This window comes from Cebus imitator, unplaced genomic scaffold (genome assembly GCF_001604975.1).
Source record: "Cebus imitator isolate Cc_AM_T3 unplaced genomic scaffold, Cebus_imitator-1.0 Scaffold142, whole genome shotgun sequence".
Lineage (NCBI taxonomy): Eukaryota > Metazoa > Chordata > Mammalia > Primates > Cebidae > Cebus > Cebus imitator.
Window position 1 is genome coordinate 2692664 of NW_016107457.1, and position 19123 is coordinate 2711786.

At 39.0% G+C, this 19123-nt stretch overlaps 1 protein-coding gene across 9 annotated transcripts in view; it reads right to left on the reverse strand.

Annotated features, from left to right (window-relative positions):
• Positions 1–19123, reverse strand: part of ANK3 (ankyrin 3) — a 537795-nt gene that overhangs the window by 340464 nt on the left and 178208 nt on the right. For 4 of the 9 annotated variants that reach the window (XM_017542289.1, XM_017542283.1, XM_017542281.1 and 1 more), the window contains exon 1: positions 7914–8027. The exons of 1 other annotated variant lie outside the window; for it this stretch is intronic. In XM_017542289.1, the coding sequence (XP_017397778.1) occupies positions 7914–8027 (114 nt within the window). Of the gene's footprint in view, positions 1–7913; positions 8608–19123 lie in introns of those variants that run through there. 4 more of the 9 variants (XM_017542287.2, XM_037743372.1, XM_037743371.1 and 1 more) reach the window with 2 other exon arrangements.

Below are 19123 nucleotides of genomic sequence, written 5' to 3' on the forward strand. Positions count from 1 at the left end.
GGGATATACATGGTTGTTTGGGAATGATGATCTATTAGTAAAACTTCATTCACCCTATCAATTCAGCAAATAATTTTGAGTGCTTATAAGGTATAAAAGTTGTTAAAAACATTCCCTCTTTTTCTCAGTTCTTCAACCTCATTCTTGGCTACAAACCCTCAATGACATTTGAGAACCTATACTTTAGGAGGGGCAACTGGAGACTTGCCAAATACACTCTTTATGCAAGGAACCTGGCAAAATGCAGTTATTTGCAGTATCTCTAATCTTAACAAGTATGCAAAGAAAAAACAGTATTCCTGTTTGATCAATGTGGAAACTGAGGCCCAAAGACATTTAGTTCCCAGCCACACAGTTAATTAGTAGCAGCCTCTCTGTGAACTCGCGTTGAGCCCCAAGGCCCATTCTCTTCAGTACCATGACTTGTAATACTTAGCCCAGATACTTCCCACATCTCTCCTTGTTGCTTGCCTGTTTTATTAATGTTTCTAATCTTCTATTAAATAAACTTTACTATGTTTTCATACTTTCTTTTGCTGTATAGATGTCTTACAAAATTGTACTTTATTAGGATAAAAGAATGTTATTCATCTGATTGGCTCCGAGACTAGGTATTTCTGATTTCAGGTGTACCTTCACGGTATGTTACAAATGTCTCAGTGTCTCTGACGTCCAGTACCTAGAAAGTCTTGAACTTCCTTTCTTCCAACCTTTTTATGCCTAGTTCTTGTCCCCATTTTTTACCCTGCAGTCCATACATCCTTCTTCTCCTATGGTTATGGTATTAGTAGACTTTTTTTTTTTCTACCAAAGGGTGAGCTATACCCAGCAGATATGAATGGTAGTCTCTGTTCTTCCCATTCTAATGAGATACATCTAAGTTCAAATAACACTGAGGATATGATCCTAACTAATCAGAAAGTCACCCATGACTGAGAAGTAATTTACAGGAACCAATTAAATCTGAACTGAAATCTATACATTTTATAAGGACCTCCCACATTTGACAACAATGGACAATCCCATTTCATGACTCCACTTTGCGTCCATGAGAGCGGAACCCTGAGTGAATGGAATAAGACCAGATAAAAATCTGACCTATATGTAAATGATTCAAGCTTGATGTCCTCTGCTTTGCTTTTAACTCTTCTACTTTTAATTTACATATATAAACACCCATTTGGGCAAAACTATAGCAAATTGCTTATTTCTTGAATGTAAAATTTGGATTATGTAACTGACAATATAATGTTGGATTTAGATATTCTCCTTCAATATTTAATCTATACCTTAATCTATATACATAAGCCAATGCTTATTGTTTTTTCAGTCAGTGGATTCTATTTAAAAATTTTAAATGCAGGAGTACACTAACTTAAGTATAAAGGATTATACAAAGCTAGATTTTGCAGTTAAATTTAAATTATTTATTAAAATTTGAATTAGCAAATAATTTAACTTTTAACATCTCAAAAGCGATTTTTTTTATTGACTTAAGAATTCACCCTGGATGCCCGTTAATAAGACTCACCCTTAAGAAAACCCCTCCTGTAGAGGTTTTGATGGCCCAAGCAAGGGACTTAGAACCACACAAGCCTTGGATCCAAGACCAGGTATTTCTGTGACCTGAGGCAAGATGTATAAACAAACCTGGGCTTTGGTGAATGCCTCAGTACACTGGCTAACGCTAAACAGTCACACTACGGTCCATTTATTCTTTTGTTCATTTGTCTGTACATTCTGAACGACAGCAACAGCAGCAACAACTAACACTATGGCTCTTACTTTGTGCCAAGCACTGTTCTAATATGAACTCACTGAAATCCCATTACAACCCTATACTAAGCACATACTACCATTACATCTATTTCGCAGGTGAAGAGCCTGAGGCATAGAGAGGCTAAATAACTTCCCCAAGGTCACACAGCTAACGGATAGTGCCAAAATCTGAACTCAGACAACCTTACTCTACAGTTCATACTCTTAGTCATTACATGATACTGTCTCTTATCCATTCATTCACCACCCAGCAAGCCCTAGTTTGGCTGCAATAGATAATTATACCATCTCTGGCCTCAAGGAGCTCATAGTCTCTTAGGTAAGACAGACATGTAAACACACAATTACGGTACAGAATATCAAGTATGCTAATTGACCATGCTCCCTGGAGACCTGGAGTCCATATACTCGATGCAGCAGGGAACAAAGCAGGATTCCTTGATCTCATAAGGATCTATACAATCTTCTGCCATAAAAGTCCAGCTGCTGCAGTACAAAACCTTACTCATGCCTGGCATCTTAGATCAGGGTATCATAGATACCTAGGTGACGAGGAATGGGGAAAGCCTATAAAATGTCAGGAAGCATTGAGCTTCTATAGCAAGAAATAAACAACACTACCCTTCATAGCTTTAAAAACTCTGTTCTCAAACCCTTAAATCATTGCAGTTAACCTTAAGAGACTGCTAGCATCTTATTACAATAAACCCAATGGTTAAATACAGATCCCAAAATCCTTTGATTTAAGTTCAAGTCTATGTCCACCACTCACTAGCTATATGTCCACAGACAAGATATTTTTTAAGCCTTAGTTTTACCTATGAAAATGAATATGAAAATAATGCATGCCTCATAGGAAAGTCATGGGGAAGAAAAAGGAATAACCCATGGGAATCCCTCTGCACACACCTGACATACAGCAGGCATCTAACACACTGTTATGTTGTCATTACACAATGTGTGTGAGGATTTGAAATCCTTGTGCTGGTAATTTTCATTTCTATCTTCCAAAAAAATTTAAAAAAAGAATCTTAAGAAAAAAAAACATTAAAATTTACTGCAGAGGATAAGAAAAACAGACACTACGATACTGAGTTAGAGACACAAAGCCTTTCAAGTTTCACATGTCTAGAAAATCGCTTATCACTTAGAAGAATTTCTGAAACAAGCCCACTTTGATGTGTAGCTGTGAAAATATTAATGCCACATACTACATACCTTACATGGCATAGTAGTTAAGAACACAAGCTAGAGACTTAGACTGCCCAAATTGGAATCCTAGCTCTACGACTGTCTCACTAGGGTGAAAACTTTAGGGAACTAGATTCAAGGCTCAGCCTCAGTCTCCTTATCTGTAAGATGGGGATAATAAAAAAATACTTTCTCTTCTCACAGGATTATTATGAAGATTAAAGGAGCCTCCACTTATAAAGCAATGTAATACCCTACCTAGTGCAGAATAAGTGGTCAATAAATGGCCTGGGAGAAAAGACATGAATCCAGGACATTTAATTCTTCCTCTTCCCCTTCAAGCCAGGAACTTGGCAGTTATCCTAGAATCCAATCTCTCTCTCACATCCTGCCTACAATCCACTGCCAAGTTCTACTGAGTCTTCCTCTAAATATCTTTGGTATGCAACACCCCCTCTCCACTGGCATAGTCTCCGCCTTGGTTCACACTCAGCATTTCGTGCCTGGGTCTCCATCAGAGCTTCCTGACTGCTCTCCCTGCTGCTGCTACAACACGGATACTTGAGCGACGGCTCTACCCCATAAAGCTCCTCACAGTCCTCTCTTCTACCACGGCCATTAAGGTCTCTCCCTGCTTTGAGCAGGATGATTTTATACTACGCAAGATAGACTGTGAAGGTCTCCATGCTCTGGCCCCTGCCTACTTTTCCTGCCACACACTCAGGTCTCCTTTGCTCCAGGAATTCCAAAATACTGCTTGTTTTCCACACAGCCCGAGTCTCTCCCATTTCTATCACTTTGGGCATACGACTCCTGTTCTTCTGCTTGACTACCTTGCTGACTCCTCCTTCAAGGCTCAGCTTTACTGAGATCCTTCTCTGAGCCCATCTGAGTCAAGTGAGGGTCTTTCTGTGAACTCCTGTGGTGTCTTCATTCTTCCTGGAAAGCGATTAATGGCTCTTATTTTTCTCCCTCCCTGCCTCTTCTGGGCGTTACTGTAGTGTTGCTACTATGTTTTGGTTGGCTTTGTCTCCAATATTTGACGCAATGCCTGATCCATAGAAGTCAGTTAATAAATGTTTACTGAATGAATACATGAATGCAAGAATAAAGCAATGAATATTTGTTCCTGCTCTGTCACTGATGAACTGTGTAAGTTTGACATCAATATCAAAAAAGATGTTACTTTATCTCAGTATCTAGCACTGTGTCAGGCACACATATATAGAGAGACCTACTTACCTACCTACCTACCTACCCATCTGTTGAGAGCAAACTCTATAATGTTTCCTTTTTTCTATAAATTTCATTAGGTCGCCTCAAAGTTTTTGACAGGACCTGGTAAATATATGCAAGCATACATTCATATACTAACAAAACTCACTTATGGAACAAATTAGCGTCAATTCTGGTAATATCCCTCACTACTGAAATGTATTTTATAGTTTATGTGGGGGAGGGCACAGCAGGCAGCTAACATGGTACCAGAAGCCAACAATGACAGGGAATGTGCAAGGACTGAGACCTGATCCCGAGGGGAGCACCTGTAACTTCAGCCCCTCATGGCTTTGTGGGAGGACGAGCCACCTACCGACCCCCGCCCGTGGACCAGGGCCCTGCTGGGAGCAGGAAATATAAACAGCTCTTCTCTGCAACTCGCTCAGTCAGGGCAGGGATCCAGTAATAACCACCCAAAGCCACTCTGTCTGCTTTTGGCATGCCTCCCACTGGTTGGCAACCTAAGCAGCCCATGAGCAGAGAAGTGTGAAGGGAAAAAAATATGGCAGGGAAGGGCAGTGGGAAAGAGTGGGTAAGGGGCATTTATAAATGCAATGGTAAGCAACTTTTAAACTAGATACTCATTAAACTATTTTTCCCCAAGCCAGACAAATTAGTAAAAAAAGAGTAAAGATTCATTTACCCAGATGCATTTTCTTTCAACAAATAAGATTTCCTTTCTCTTAACACTGCTTATGTCTAGAATAAAACACATCTTTATTAAAATTCAACTAATTATAAATTCCTAGAAGTTCTGTACTGTTTTTCTTTTTGGACTGGTAATCATGTATTCATGACTAACATATTCAAAATAGACCAAATGTATAATTCACTGGGTTTAAAAAAAATCAATGAAATGTGAATCCAATGTTAAGTCTACATACGTATTATGATTTCACGATAACACATAGTGACATACCATACTATATGATTCTGTGTCATCAGATATAATTGAGAAAGCTTCATCTTTGGCCTTGATCAAACCTGAACTGCAAGAATGTCATGGACCAAATTCCTTATTTTATAAATTAGATACTCTAAGATTTTCCCAAGTTTTTCTATTTTGTGATTTTTCACTATTACTTTTATGTAATTAAAGGATCCTGGCTGGGCACAGTGGCTCGTGTTTGTAATCTCAGCAGCTTGGGAGGCCGAGGCAGGCAGATCATCTGGGGTCAGGTGTTTGAGACCAGCCTGGTCAACATGGCAAAACCCCGTCTCTACTAAAAGTACAAAAATTAGCTGGGCGTGGTGGCAGGTGTCTGTAAACACAGTATCACAGTTACTCAGGAGGCTGAGGCAGGAGAATGGCTTGAAACCAGGAGGCGGAGGTTGCAGTGAGCAAAGATCAATCACACCACTGCACTCCAGCCTGGGTGACAGAGCAAGACTCCATCTCAAAAAAAAAAAAAAGATCCTATAGGGTATTTCTGCATATGAACAAGAGGAACTATGTCCATAATAACCCACAAAACACTTAGAAGCAGCATTTTTGATTGACATGAGATTTACAACAAGGAACAAAGTAGCCCACAGGCCTTCACTAGGATCTTAGAAAAAGGTGAGGAAAAAGAAACTCAAAGTCAAAATGATTCACTTTATAGGGGATGAGGGTCATCTATGGCTATGCCACTGAAGGAAATCTAGAGTGTATCAAATTAATTCAGTCTTAACTTTGTATATTACAAGTAGTCCATGAAATAATTTGACTATGAATATTGTGTCTTCCATAATACACTGTATCTTTGATAGAGAATATACTTATTTTACTATGTTAAGAATTAACAAGTACCACAGCAATGAAAGTGTTATCCATAAGTCACGGTCAGGGTCTACTCTGTGAGTGTCCTGAGAACAAAATGTTTAAATCTACTTGTACATTTACAATAGTGATATTGATATTTCTCCATGTTCCCTTCTGGTTGCTAAGTGATTTACATTGGACAGACTCTGTTGTACTGGTAACAAAGCACTTTGGTCCACAAAGCATTTGCTAAGGCTCAGTGAGTCCAGAAACTCCCTTTCCCTTACCCCTTCCCTATTTTGCTTCCAAGTCAAACAGGGGCCCAGACATGAAGGTGACAGATCTGTCATCGCTGCTACAGAAAACCGCTGTACGCAAACCTAGCTAGCCTAACAACCCTAACATACAGTGTCAATATTAATATGACACCGTATCTTCATACAAATATATGTACCTTTTCCATGTTTCTTAGAAGCTAGTTTATCATGTTAGGGGTGGGTAGAGATGTATGGAGAGGGGACAAGTGGTAGTGACCTACCCACAGAGAAACCTCACACAATAAAATTAGCCCAGAATCTAGCAAAGTATGACAATTTCATAACAACTCTGCTGTGCAAGGCTTTGAAATACGCCTGCACACAGTTTCTTAACCCAAGTTCTTCTCTTTATGAAAATATATTCAAGAAGTTTATTTACAAGAATATCAAAGTAGGAACTATCTATATTTAACATCTTGCAGCAAAACAACTGCAGCTCTCCAGCTTCAATCTAAAGTCTGCGATGCAACAAAAGGCAGAGAGTCTTCTATAGATCCTGACTCTGAAGAAAATGGCAAAGGTACCAGAAATATTCACTGTCACTTCTGAAGAGAGGTACATGTGGAAGATGAAAACTGCATATCATTTAGGAAGCACATGCCTCACTGCTCAGAGCAAATTAAGGATATCTTTCCCCTGGGATTTTTCACAAAGACACATTAAAATGCTTTGTGACCTGCCTTTCCTATTCAGATCAGAGTTTTAGTCAATTTTTGTTAATTATCATGAAGGAAAAATACTTTGGGGTCTTACTCCCGGTTCAGTACCTAGGAGTCATATTTAAGGGCAAACACTCTTAGTACTCATGGGCTTTCATAAACCACCACTGACCCAGACTATTCCTATTTTCCCCCTGCCTTGGAGTATCAGTAAGGAATCATCAATGTCCATACGTTGATCTAACACGATTAGTGTTGAAGGTTGCAGGTCCCTGGAATTCCTGCATTCAGGAATAATCACCCAGCAGGAAAAAACAAACCTCTGTGATTTCAGCTTTATTTAACAAAAGAAAGTTATTTCTGGCAGCTTATTTCCATTGCACAACTTGACAAAAAGCACCTTGTAGAAATAGCAGGCAAAAGGGAAGAAAGAGGAAATAAAAGCAAAGCAGGAAATGACTTTTGTGCTACGTCTCTAAGGTCACAGATCTGCCTGGGAAACGCACGCATGTGACACAGTTCCAGCACAAAAGCTCTTTTTCCACGAGACAAACCTCTAAGAAGTACAAAATCTGGCTCTCTGGCCTCTCCCTCTCCCTAAGTCACCGCAGTGCATTTAACCTTGACTGCGCTGTGAACAAACTACTTTTGTAACTCCTTCACAACACCTTTGTGTGTCATGGAAACAAGCCCATGCCTATCCTATGTAAAGTGAAGCACACTTTCCGCATAGCCCTGCAATCACCCCACTCCAGAAAACCTTGCCTTGCCCATCCTATGACCATGGTCTGCCATAGGGTTTTATCATCTGTTTCCAATTTACACACCCAATTTACACTCTATCCAGCATGTAAAAAATAGCCCTAAATGCTTCTAACAGATGCCAGGGAGAGACAAAAACAAAAAGAATCCAGGCAAGATATATGCTCTGGCATACATAGCTACCTTTTTCTTCCGATCCCGGGACCGTTTGCGGTGTTTCCTTTTTTTCTCAGGCTCTTCTTCAGCATTGATTTCTAAATCCCTGGTTTTCTTTAATTGTGAGGCTGCATGAGCCATAATGCATTTAAAAAGATCCTCTCAAGCACGCAGGGCTTCCTTGTAAAAGGTGATATCCTCAGGCACCTTTAATCAGGCTTACAGCGGCATTCCAACCACTAGAGAGAAAGCTTTGACTAGAAGCAGGAAGACATTCACAATGAAAAGATGCTGGAGAAGCTGAAGCTTTTAAAAACCCCAACGACGGTGTCCGGACTTCATCCTACACCTTCCTCTACCTGAACCTTTACAGGAGAGTGCAGCCATCGTAATGCATTTACTGTAGTGAAGAAGACAGCTGGGACAGAGGAAGCTGTATTATGGCTGTATCCCCTGCCACCAGCTGGAAGTGTCTAAGTGATTCCTCGGAAGGGGGAATGCTGCAAAGGATGCTTCTCCAAAGGGGAAGAATGAAGAGTCACCACACATGCAGAAGCAGAAATCCAGCACTAATTCTGAAAACCTATTTTAGAATCCTTTGAAAAAAAGAAAAGGCTGCAATTTATACATCACCACTAGATCTACACTGAGAATAATTTAACCCCTGATAGAATGGAGCTGTTCCTACTTTAGTTCAACTGCTGATGGTGACAAAATATATAAAATAAGATTTCAAAAAACACACTAAATTTTGCTCTGGAGATCCTGACTGCATTACAGGGAAACAATGCACGTATTACCCGTCTCAACAGTCCATCCTTTATGCTGAACAACTATCAGCCTAAATGCATTTTGTGGAGAGGACTACAGAAGGGCTTGTTGTCTTTTAAAAACAATATGCTGATTACAACACATCATACAGAAAGACGTGAGCATGTTGGTGTATGGAACAGATGCCTGATTCATAGGAGGTTCCCCAGGACTCTCCTCTCATGGGGTCTGGGGGTCAGGAATCTGTGCTGTAATCAGTGTGTCTGAGTCGCTGAAATGCAGATTTGCTTTCATGTTAGGGTTTGCTTCAATCACCTTACTATTTTTGCCACCTGAGTTCTCAATGACTGCAGCCTCTGAATATTCATTATGTGAAGTGAAGCAGCAGCAGTGCTCAAGGCCTGCTGGGGTGTCTTCTGCCAGGATGCACGCACTGGAAGAAATCTAATAAGTTAGGAGTCATTTGTACACATACTATACAGTATTCACAGTAAGAGCTTTAGCAAAACACTGCTGAAATGTCAGGCATATGAGACCTAGTAAAAAAAAAAAAAAAAAAAAAAACAACAACAATTTCACCAAGGAAATGAGCAGGAAAAAAAAAAAAAAAGATGATGTGCTGATGAAAAGACTTTGTTAGCATGTATGCTTCCAATGCAAAAGTTCGTAACTTTGGTGGTCAGTACATTTGGCTTTGCGGGTCTGACTGTGTGAGTGTGTGAAGGACAGACCACCAAGTCCAATGCATCATGTGAAGATTTGGTTGGGGTTCTCTGAAGCTGCTGTTCACCTGCTTCACAAAGAGGGCCAAGCGTGAGTTCCTGCAAACAACTTCTACTCACCATGCTTCTAGATTTGGAGTTCAAAGATCTTTTCTCTTTTCCTTTTGCAGGATGCTTTATAGTCTCTGCGAAGCAGTGATAAAAATGGGATGGGAAAGAATCAGGTACCATGGTGTCCCATTTCTACTACCAGTGGACTGCGCACTTCTCTGAGGCCTCACTGTGAACCACAGGGAAACAACTCTGGTCATAGAATTACCAAGGGCCTACTATATGAACCAATGCTCACATGCTTGACTTCCCCAGAAACTATCTTCATGAAGAAAGAGTTCTGGAAAGTTTCTCCATTGCCTATGAAACCATATAAAAATGGGAAAAATGAAGGTGGAGGATTAAATGTAACTCGGATCCAAAAGCAGATAAAAGATACTTGGGTCTTTGTAGTAAACATGAGTGTTTTTCTGTTAGGATATTTTACTGTATTAGTAACAGGTGGGGCAGAGTAAAAATTAAACTTTCGTATGCCTTTTCCCAATATAAATCATCCTATACTTTTGAAAAACATTGATATAATTTCTTTTATTTTCAGCAAGTTGAAAAGAACAGTCAGCTAAAAAGCTGGCGGCTTTCCCACTGGCTCCTGGATCATCTTTTTTTTTCTTTCTTTATAGACACTAATGATACTTTAAAATATATTTAGAAGTATGCTTAAGTAAATTCTCCAACTGAGGCAGCAAAGCATTATACTTTCTCATTGATTTCTATCAGCAAAAGCTTAGTTGGAAATTAGGAAAATAAGCCGCAGGTAGTTTTCAACTTATTTCTCTCTAGAATAATTCTTTGCTTCCCCCAAATGTTCAGAAGTTGAGACTGTGTCATGACTTTTTAGACTCCATAATGTGACTTTTTTGTTACCTTGGATTTTCCCTTATCTCAGTAAGTGGTTAGCCCATCAAAAAAAAAAAAAAAAAAATTCTAAGGTATAGCTTGCTCAGATTACTTTTTAAACAGAAAATGTGATCTTTTATCTTCCATTTCTAAACCAGAACTATGAACAGTGACTACTAAGAAAGGCAGTCAGTGGGTCCTAGGTTTTGACTGTGATATTACTAAGGCTGAATCCCTTTCTCCCTACACAGTTAAGAGTTACCTGACAAGTAACTCTTAACCCCTTGTGTACTTATTCTCAACACAAAGGCATTGACTCAAGATAGTCACAAATGCCAGTTTCCCCCCAAAACTGAATTGACAGTTTTGTCAATAATTCCAGAAAGCCTTTATTATAGCTGAAATGAAAACATCAAAAGAACTTTTAAAAAATTTTATTCCTTGACCAAAATTTTATCAAAAATTTCCACCTAAACCTTAAGAACTTATGGTCATTTGGGAGATTACAAAACTAGTACCAATCTTTAAAGTACAATTAATTGTCCAGTTGGTGCAAGCGCATGTGTCTGAGAAGAGGGGCAGATCCCTCGTAGCAACAATAATGAGATGCAAATAAGGTCTTAGAGGAAACAATACAAGGCTCAGTCAGTCCGATGGTCACCTCCATCTACAGCAACTTAACCGGTCCTACTACTTGCCATTGGCCATGAGAATGTATACATACGACTTGTATCAGATGGGCGTGGCCTAATGTCAAACCTATTGAAAGCTGAGGATAGGCTGGGTATGGTGGCTCATGCCTGTAATCCTAGCAGTTTGGGAGGCCGAGGTGGGTGGATCACTTGAGGTCGGGAGTTCCAGACCACCCTGGCCAACATTGTCAAACCCCGACTTTAATAATAATGCAAAAATGGGGTGGGCATGTTGGGGTGTGCCTGTAATCCCAGCTACGTTGGAGGCTGAGGCACAAGAATCACTTAGAGCCCAGGAGGCTGAGATTGAAGTGAAAGGAATTCACACCACTGCAATCCAGTCTGGGCAACAGAGTGAGACTCAGTCTCAAAAAAAAAAAAAAAAAACCTAAAGATAACAACTCTTAAGTGACTTCCCTTTTTCAAGAAAAAAAAATCTGTTCTTGTTTTGTAAAAGTTAGGTACAAGAATTCCTAAGACATGCTTTCAAAATACAATGCAGAACAATATTTCAATTTATTATTATTATTATTATTTGAGACGGAGTTTCGCTCTTGTTACCCAGGATGGAGTGCAATGGCATGATCTTGGCTCACTGCAACCTCCACCTCCCAGGTTCAAGCGATTCTGCTGCCTTAGTGTCCCAAGTAGCTGGGATTACAAGCATGTGCCACCATTTCCGGCTAATTTTGTATTTTTAGTATGGACAGGGTTTCTCCATTTTGGTCAGGCTGGTCTCAAACTCCTCACCTCAGATGATCTGCCTGCCTCGGCCTCCCAAAGTGCTGGGATTATCAAATATTTATTAGCTGAGGAAATTATTTTTTGTATAAGTCTTACAAGAAAGGCACTTATAATAAATATAACAGTGGAGCTGCATGGATGGATGGAAAAAATGGTGTCCTGGAGCCCAGCTCTTTGGCTCTCCCAGCCTCCTCCAGAAGGTAGCTTTGGTGAGCACAACTTGAAAGCCAGCGTACTACCCCAATGAGTCTCACTGTTTTCCCTGCTTGCAGCTTTGTTCCTGGAAGTTATGTCAAAAAAGTGATTCTCCCTATTAAAAAGTGTCCAAAATAATTGTTTTATTTATTACCAGAACTAACAAGTTTTATGTAGAGTGCTTCCTGCCTATGCATTATTAGAGCATGAATCTTCTAAAAAACCATAAAAATCTCTTTCCATGTTGGGCATATGGAGTAATTGTTCATACCCCAGATAATATCTAGTCCAGGAATCAAACAATTGTGACTAAATATTCCACTGAAAATAAAGACATATCAGTTCATTAAGATGCCTTACAGACTTTGGATATCACAGCCAAATATTTCTCCCCTCTCATTTTTCACATATACCTTTCCAGGATTTCAAGACAAGCTTTGAATATTAGTTCAGCCAATTAATAACCTGACTACTCTCGTCATTTCGTATTGTGTCTCTACCATGTTGAACTGAGTTGACATACAAACAAATAACAATGTATGTGGTTTCCATAGAGATGACACTGTCACTTGGAGATTTTGAAGTTACAGGACCTGTGCACATTTTAAAAAATATTACATTGTGATATAAAGAAGGAGAAGATGGGAGTATATAAAATAATGCAGAATGGAACCAAGAAAGAAACTAAAGAGAGAAATGGTTCCAGGGCTGCCTGGGAGGGTGTGCCTCCTCAACCCTACTCCAGGTTCTTGGTAATGAGGCAAGTGTGTGTTTTGATGGAATGAGAATGACTTCATGCTGCACCCACTTCAGTTTTCTCAGAAGCAGAGCAGCCTCAACATGAGACAGTCAAAATATTTCTCCTTCACAAAGAAATGTGGATCCACTATCATTCCATTAATTTTTGGCATCCTAGATGATATCATCTAGGATGATGTCAAGAGACCTAGAGCGAGTTTGAAACAAGGTGGAGGAACAGGAAAAAAAAAAGCACTAAACCTATCAATGATTATAAATGACAAGAGAAGAAACACACCTGGAAAATTTTCAAATCACAGTCACATATTATTTTTCACTTTTAGATGAGACAATATGAAGTCCTTAAAAAAAAACAAAACTGTGACTGCATAGCACTGAGGGACTGGTGGCCATTCATATACCCTTGTAGGGGGTCGCACTTCTGGATAACAAGCACTGGCCTTGGTGCCATCTGTCTTAGCTCTTGGTCTGCCCTCTTTCCCCAACCATCTGACTATCCAGCCTGACCTCAGTGCTAGAGAGAGAGCCAGCTAGTGCCAAGCACGCCAGCTGCTTCTGTGACCTCACATGGGCAGACAGGGGCAGGCACATAGAGAGGCTTCCCTGAGGTCTCATCATCATACGCACACTGGCCTGCAGAGAGGAGGAGATCCTCTATTGCACATAGAAGGCCTCCACAGCCATATCACTGGTGTCTGTTCAACCCGAAGGAGGAGGCTGATAGTGCCTGGCAGAGTTCTGAGTGCAAACCAGGCACCAAGAGTGGGATGCCAGGAAGATGAACTGCAGGCCACTCCCTCTCTGCCCTCTGGCTCCTGTAAAAGGAGGCAGCTGGACCAGGTGGCTTTGATGACAATCCTCACTCTTCTAGAATTCTGTGATTTGGTGTGATAGGAAGTTCTGGGTATTTGTAAACAAAAAAATATATAGGAAAGGTTTATTCAAGCAGAGCTTATTGTCTGCACTGGCCATTACAGTAGCCGCTAGCCATATGTGGCTACTGGGTAGGAAAATGTGAGTAGTGTAACTGGAGAACAAAATTTTTAGTTTTATTTAAAATTTCAAATTTAAAACTGATATTTAATTCAGATACTAGAACACATGCAAGTGTGTTTGGAACAGTTTGGATAGGCAGATCTACTTTTCTAACTTTAAATTTCATGACATAACATACAGATCAAGTATTTCCAACAAAAGTTCTGCATCCAAATTGCGATGTAAAATACATACCAGGTTTCAAGATTTAGTAACAAAAAATGCAAAGTAGCTCAATGATTTTATATATTGATTCATGTTGAAATGATAATATTTTGGATATGTTCAGTTAAATAAAATCTATTACTAAATTAATTTCACTTTCCCTAAGCTTTTTAAATGTGGCTATTTGAAATTTGAAATTAGATGTGTGGCTTACATTCCGTTACTACTGGAGAGCACTGGTTTATATATAAAGAGCTTACACAGTACTAACAAAAAGAGAGCCCGATCTGTCAGAAATTATCTTCCTAAAGGCAGGTGTTTCATTAAACAAGCAGAGAACACTTAGCAATAAACCACTGCTTTTTTTTTTTTTCTTTTAAGAAGTGATGCATAAGATACAGTGTGTTCTCAGGAACTTGTACTGAAAGAAGCATTTGTTGCTCATGCACCTGTTCCCTCACCCTGCCGGTCAATCACTGTGTTCAGCACCAGGGACATACAGAGGAATGAGATTTGGTCCTTACCCTCAAGTTTCCATGGGCAAGAAAGACAAGGAAACCAATAATTAGAACACACAGACAGGTGGTATAGAAGCAGGGATGGGGTAATGTCAAACAGAATGAAGAGGTCAGCACTTAGCACAATGCTTTTTAGGTCAGATCCCTTTTCCTTGCCCATGGAACTTTTGATTTCACAAGTGAGCCCTTCACATTCTAGTCAACATGCCCAACTCCTCATGCACTGAACAGAGAATACAAAACTCCTTTTACACCCTGGCTACTTCTGTTAGTGCTGGTGATGCAACAGGGAATGAGGCCGAGAAGATCCCATTTTCGGAAGCTTCAATTCTTGAGTATTGGGCCAGGAAGTAAACAAATAAAGAAATGAATAAGATAATTTTAGATAGCAACGAGTACTATGAAGAAAATAAGGTAGTAAGAGTGAACTGAAAGTGACTGGATGGGGAACAATTCTTTATGAACTCTCTGCTTCATTCCATGTTTAGATTCCCCAGGAAAAATAAATCAAGATGGTAAGGAGCCAGCTGCATCAGGTATTTTACTCTATTAGGGTAGTAATTCTCCAAAAATTGCCCTCTAAACCAGGAAATTAATTTAATAGTGAAGAGTGAATGATTTCTCAAGTAATATGTTCAATTCAAATATACTTATTACTGAAGATAAACAACAGATATGCCTTGGTAACACTTATCTTTTAAACTATTTGTATAATTATAGCTTTCATCACCTTTATTAACTTATAGCTTAATAACAAGCCAAAAAAACTGATTAAGCGTAACCACTGAGTAATGAAATAAATTTTCTTCTGTACATTGTGGAAATAAGTCTTGTTGATTCATGGTTAAATATAACATATTCTACGAAATTATTTCTTTTGATACTTCAATACACTCTTGTTATTTAATGCCTATATAATAATTATATCTAAGTTGGCCCAAAGGAAATATAATGAAAGTAACTAAGTACGGCAAAACAGCTCTTACCCCATTTTTGTTGCTAAGTAGCTATGAGACCTTACAGAGACCTTATCCTTCCTAGTTTCTGGTTCCGTATCTGTAACATAAAAGGAATTCTAAACTCTCCCAATATACACACTCTGCGATGCTGAAATACAATTACAGTAAGGTTTTGCATTCTTTTATGTTGGTGAGTTCTGATCAAGATATAAGGAAAGTAAATTCCCTTTCAAAACATTTCTTTCTAAAAGGCAAAAGTACAAAGGAGATAGGATTTGAAGATTCGGGAAACTGTTGGCCTAAGAATCATTTGCTGACCCTGTGTATGAGGAATGGAGCAGCACACATAAGAGAGCAAAGAATTTTACCTTCAGAGAATTAAGCATTTAATTCTTTGATTTAGGAGGTCATACTTACAGCAGGATTAAAAAAAAAGCTAAACACTACACCAGATGCTATAATGAAAATCAGTCATATTTCAGACTAAGACTCAGATAGTAATTCTTTAGCATGTTGTGGGACATATCAACCATGCAGAAATTTCTGTCTTACCAAAAAAAAAAAAAAAAAATCCTATTTTCCTGGATTACGCACTGAATTGACTTCCTGCCCTGGAAAGGGCTACATGTAGAGTTTATAGCCTCATTCTTCTGTAGAGTGGAAATAATACCTGCTTCTTCCCTATCTTACCTGTGTGTTTCAATGACCAATGTCTATGAAGCAACACAGACATCACAGAGAACAGAAACAACAACATATAAACATAGGACATCAGCCTGCTGGGGAGACAGTAACACAGATTGGCACTCAGGGTTCCTGAGAAGATTTGGGATTCCCCCTCTTCCTACCTGTCCTTGAACTTGGCAAGTGTTAGCAGGTTTTCTCTTTCATGTAGTTTTGGAAGGCAAATTGGAATCAGACTAATTGAGCTTCATGTTATACGTTCCACAACTTTGCAACTTTTTCCTTGTCCTCCCATTAGATCATGCCAATATAATCACAGGAATAGTTAAAGTCTGAATATCAAAAGAGCTTGTTTGGGATACAAGGTCCTATGTTTAGGAGATAAAGATGATGAAGTCCCTTAAAAAAAATACAACTCGAGAACAATTTTCTCATTCTTTCCCAATTTCTTTTAAAAAGGGGCTGAGAGTGGACAACATCATTTGAAATACTGTGACGTATTCCTTGCTTTGGGCAGATTTCATCCTACTTCTAAGGCAGGGGTCAGCAAACATTTTAAGGTAAAGGGCCAAAGAGTAAATATTTTGGGGTTTGCAGGCCAGGTGGTCTGCTGCATCTAATGGACTCTGTGAAAAAGCAACCAGAGACAATACGTAAGGGTATCAAAGTATCTCTCTGATCCAATAAAACTTTATTTATGGACTCTGAAATTTGAATTTCATATAACTTTCAGGTGTTACCAAATATACTTCTTAATTTGTTGCTAATCATTTAAAATGTAAATAACAGTCTTAGCTTTCAGGCTATACCAAAATAAGGCTGGATCTGGCCTATAAGCCACAGTTTGCTGACTGCCCGTCTGAGATATCACATTGTTAATAACATATCATTCTGAGGGTCTCTGGGAAAGTGTGAATGGACAGCATGGTCAAAACCTGATGCTTGGAATATTTATGTGTACATACATGTATATGTGCATATCTGTATGCATATACACATAGGTATATGTGCATACATGTAAGTACACACGTGTGGATGTGTATATTCACATAGTAGCTATGAATATTTGTACTTTGGATTTGAACATAACTGACATTTCAGGGATGAAAAAAAGTATGTTGCTATGTACATTTTCGATACCATGTCCACACAGATAATATTTCTTTAATTCACTCATTTAATAAATATTTATTGGGTATCTCCTTTAATAAAGCAACATAATCCTATACATTATTTAAGACACCCAAGCTCGACACGTGCTCAGCGAACATAAATAAGAAAACAATTTTAAGTAGTACAGCTGATTGAATGTATATGCCATTCACTCAAAGGGCATCTTCCCTGGAGCGAACTTCTAACAGTATCATAAACATGGTGTTCTCTACTCAATGCACAGGACATCTGCTTCATTATGGCCCGTTCCTCCCCTAGGGTGAGGACAGGGCATAGGAAATTCTGATGCTTCATATTTTATTTGTAATTTCCTATTACATAGTATACATACCTTCTATTACTTTGTAGAGCACATAACTTCAATTACTTTGGAGAGCAACACGCAGGAATACACAAATATTTATGGGGTATCTCCTATGTAATACTGTACTAAGCCCAATGGAAAATTAAAGAGAAAATGCATAATGTTTTTAAAAATCAGAATCATGATTACAGACTTACAGGCTTCTTTTTTGGCATTCTTTCATTAAAAGAGCTAAACTTGGAGGTTTGTCAACAGTTAATGAGTGGTACAAATTTTAAACAATTATCTGGCCATTAAAGATGTGGAAGCAATGGAAAGAATGCATTCAGGTCTGTGACCTAAAAGAAACTCCATCTACTCTGAAAGTGAGTGCATTGTCCTTTAAGAAATGTAAGATGTTTGTTCCCCTTCTCTAACCCCATCCTCCTTCCTCCCTCCACACATGCACGAAATTGTTATTCAGCGAAAGGGAAGGGCCAGATGGTTTTGGGGATTAGCAATGAGGAAAGGCCCAAGTTTCACCTCAAGGTTGTTATTAAATTCTAGTGCAGATTGGCAGGGATACAAAACCAGGGCCATCGGAGAGCTCTCTGGGAGTCTTGGTCCAGTTCCTAATGAGCAGGTGTTGACATGGAACAAGCTGCCTGAACAACGGAGCTGCAGGCAAGGAGCCGCTACAGTTACCCAGGTGGACTGAATCTGCCCTAGCGCTTCTGTGGGCCTAGGAAACCTCTCACTAAACTCCATAGACTCAGTATCTAGGTTTTGCTCCTTCCTGCAACAAACCAAATAATTTAATTTAAAAATGTAAATCATGGTCTTTGCTGCAGAGGCGGTGATATTGCAACACTTTGCTCCACTCTAAAAATTCTTTCCAGCATACATCTAATTTAAATCAAATTTAATTTGGGTTCCAGAAAGCTTCAATATCCCTGGGCATTCTGGGCATTACAGGGTGTCCCTTACATTCACCATTTTCTAGATGAAAATTAGCTTTAACAATCTATTCAACGAAAATAAAATATAAATCAAAACCTCCAATCAGTGTGTGTGTGTGTGTGTATGCGCGCATGTGTGTGTGTGTGTGTGTGTGTGTGTGTGTGTGTGTGTGTGTGTAGCCATGGCACTAAAATCTAGTAAGATTTGGCTAAAATCTGTTCTACACCAGTGATAATAGTGGGATTTACTAAATAGAAATACCACTTTACTACAGATGTGTAACGGATGTTTCTTTGTCAGTGAGCTCTTCAGTCAGTCTGGTAAGACAAGCACAGGATGATAACCAGTGCTTTAACACAGATGCAATATTTGTATCTATTTTTAACAATAATTTTCTAGCCAATCTGAGTTTTTAAAAAGACTTCAGATCCTATGAATAGGAGTTGTGGGAAAGGAATAAGAATGCTGATTCGGCTTCCAACTAAAACCTTTTACAAGCCTTTCTCTCAATAATGGCAAACTAAAAAAAAAAAATAAAAAAAAAAGAACGTCAAGCTTATAAAAAAAAAATTGTCCCACTTTATGAGTACTTGCAAGTATTAGCAGTAGAAACAACAATCCTAAGGTAA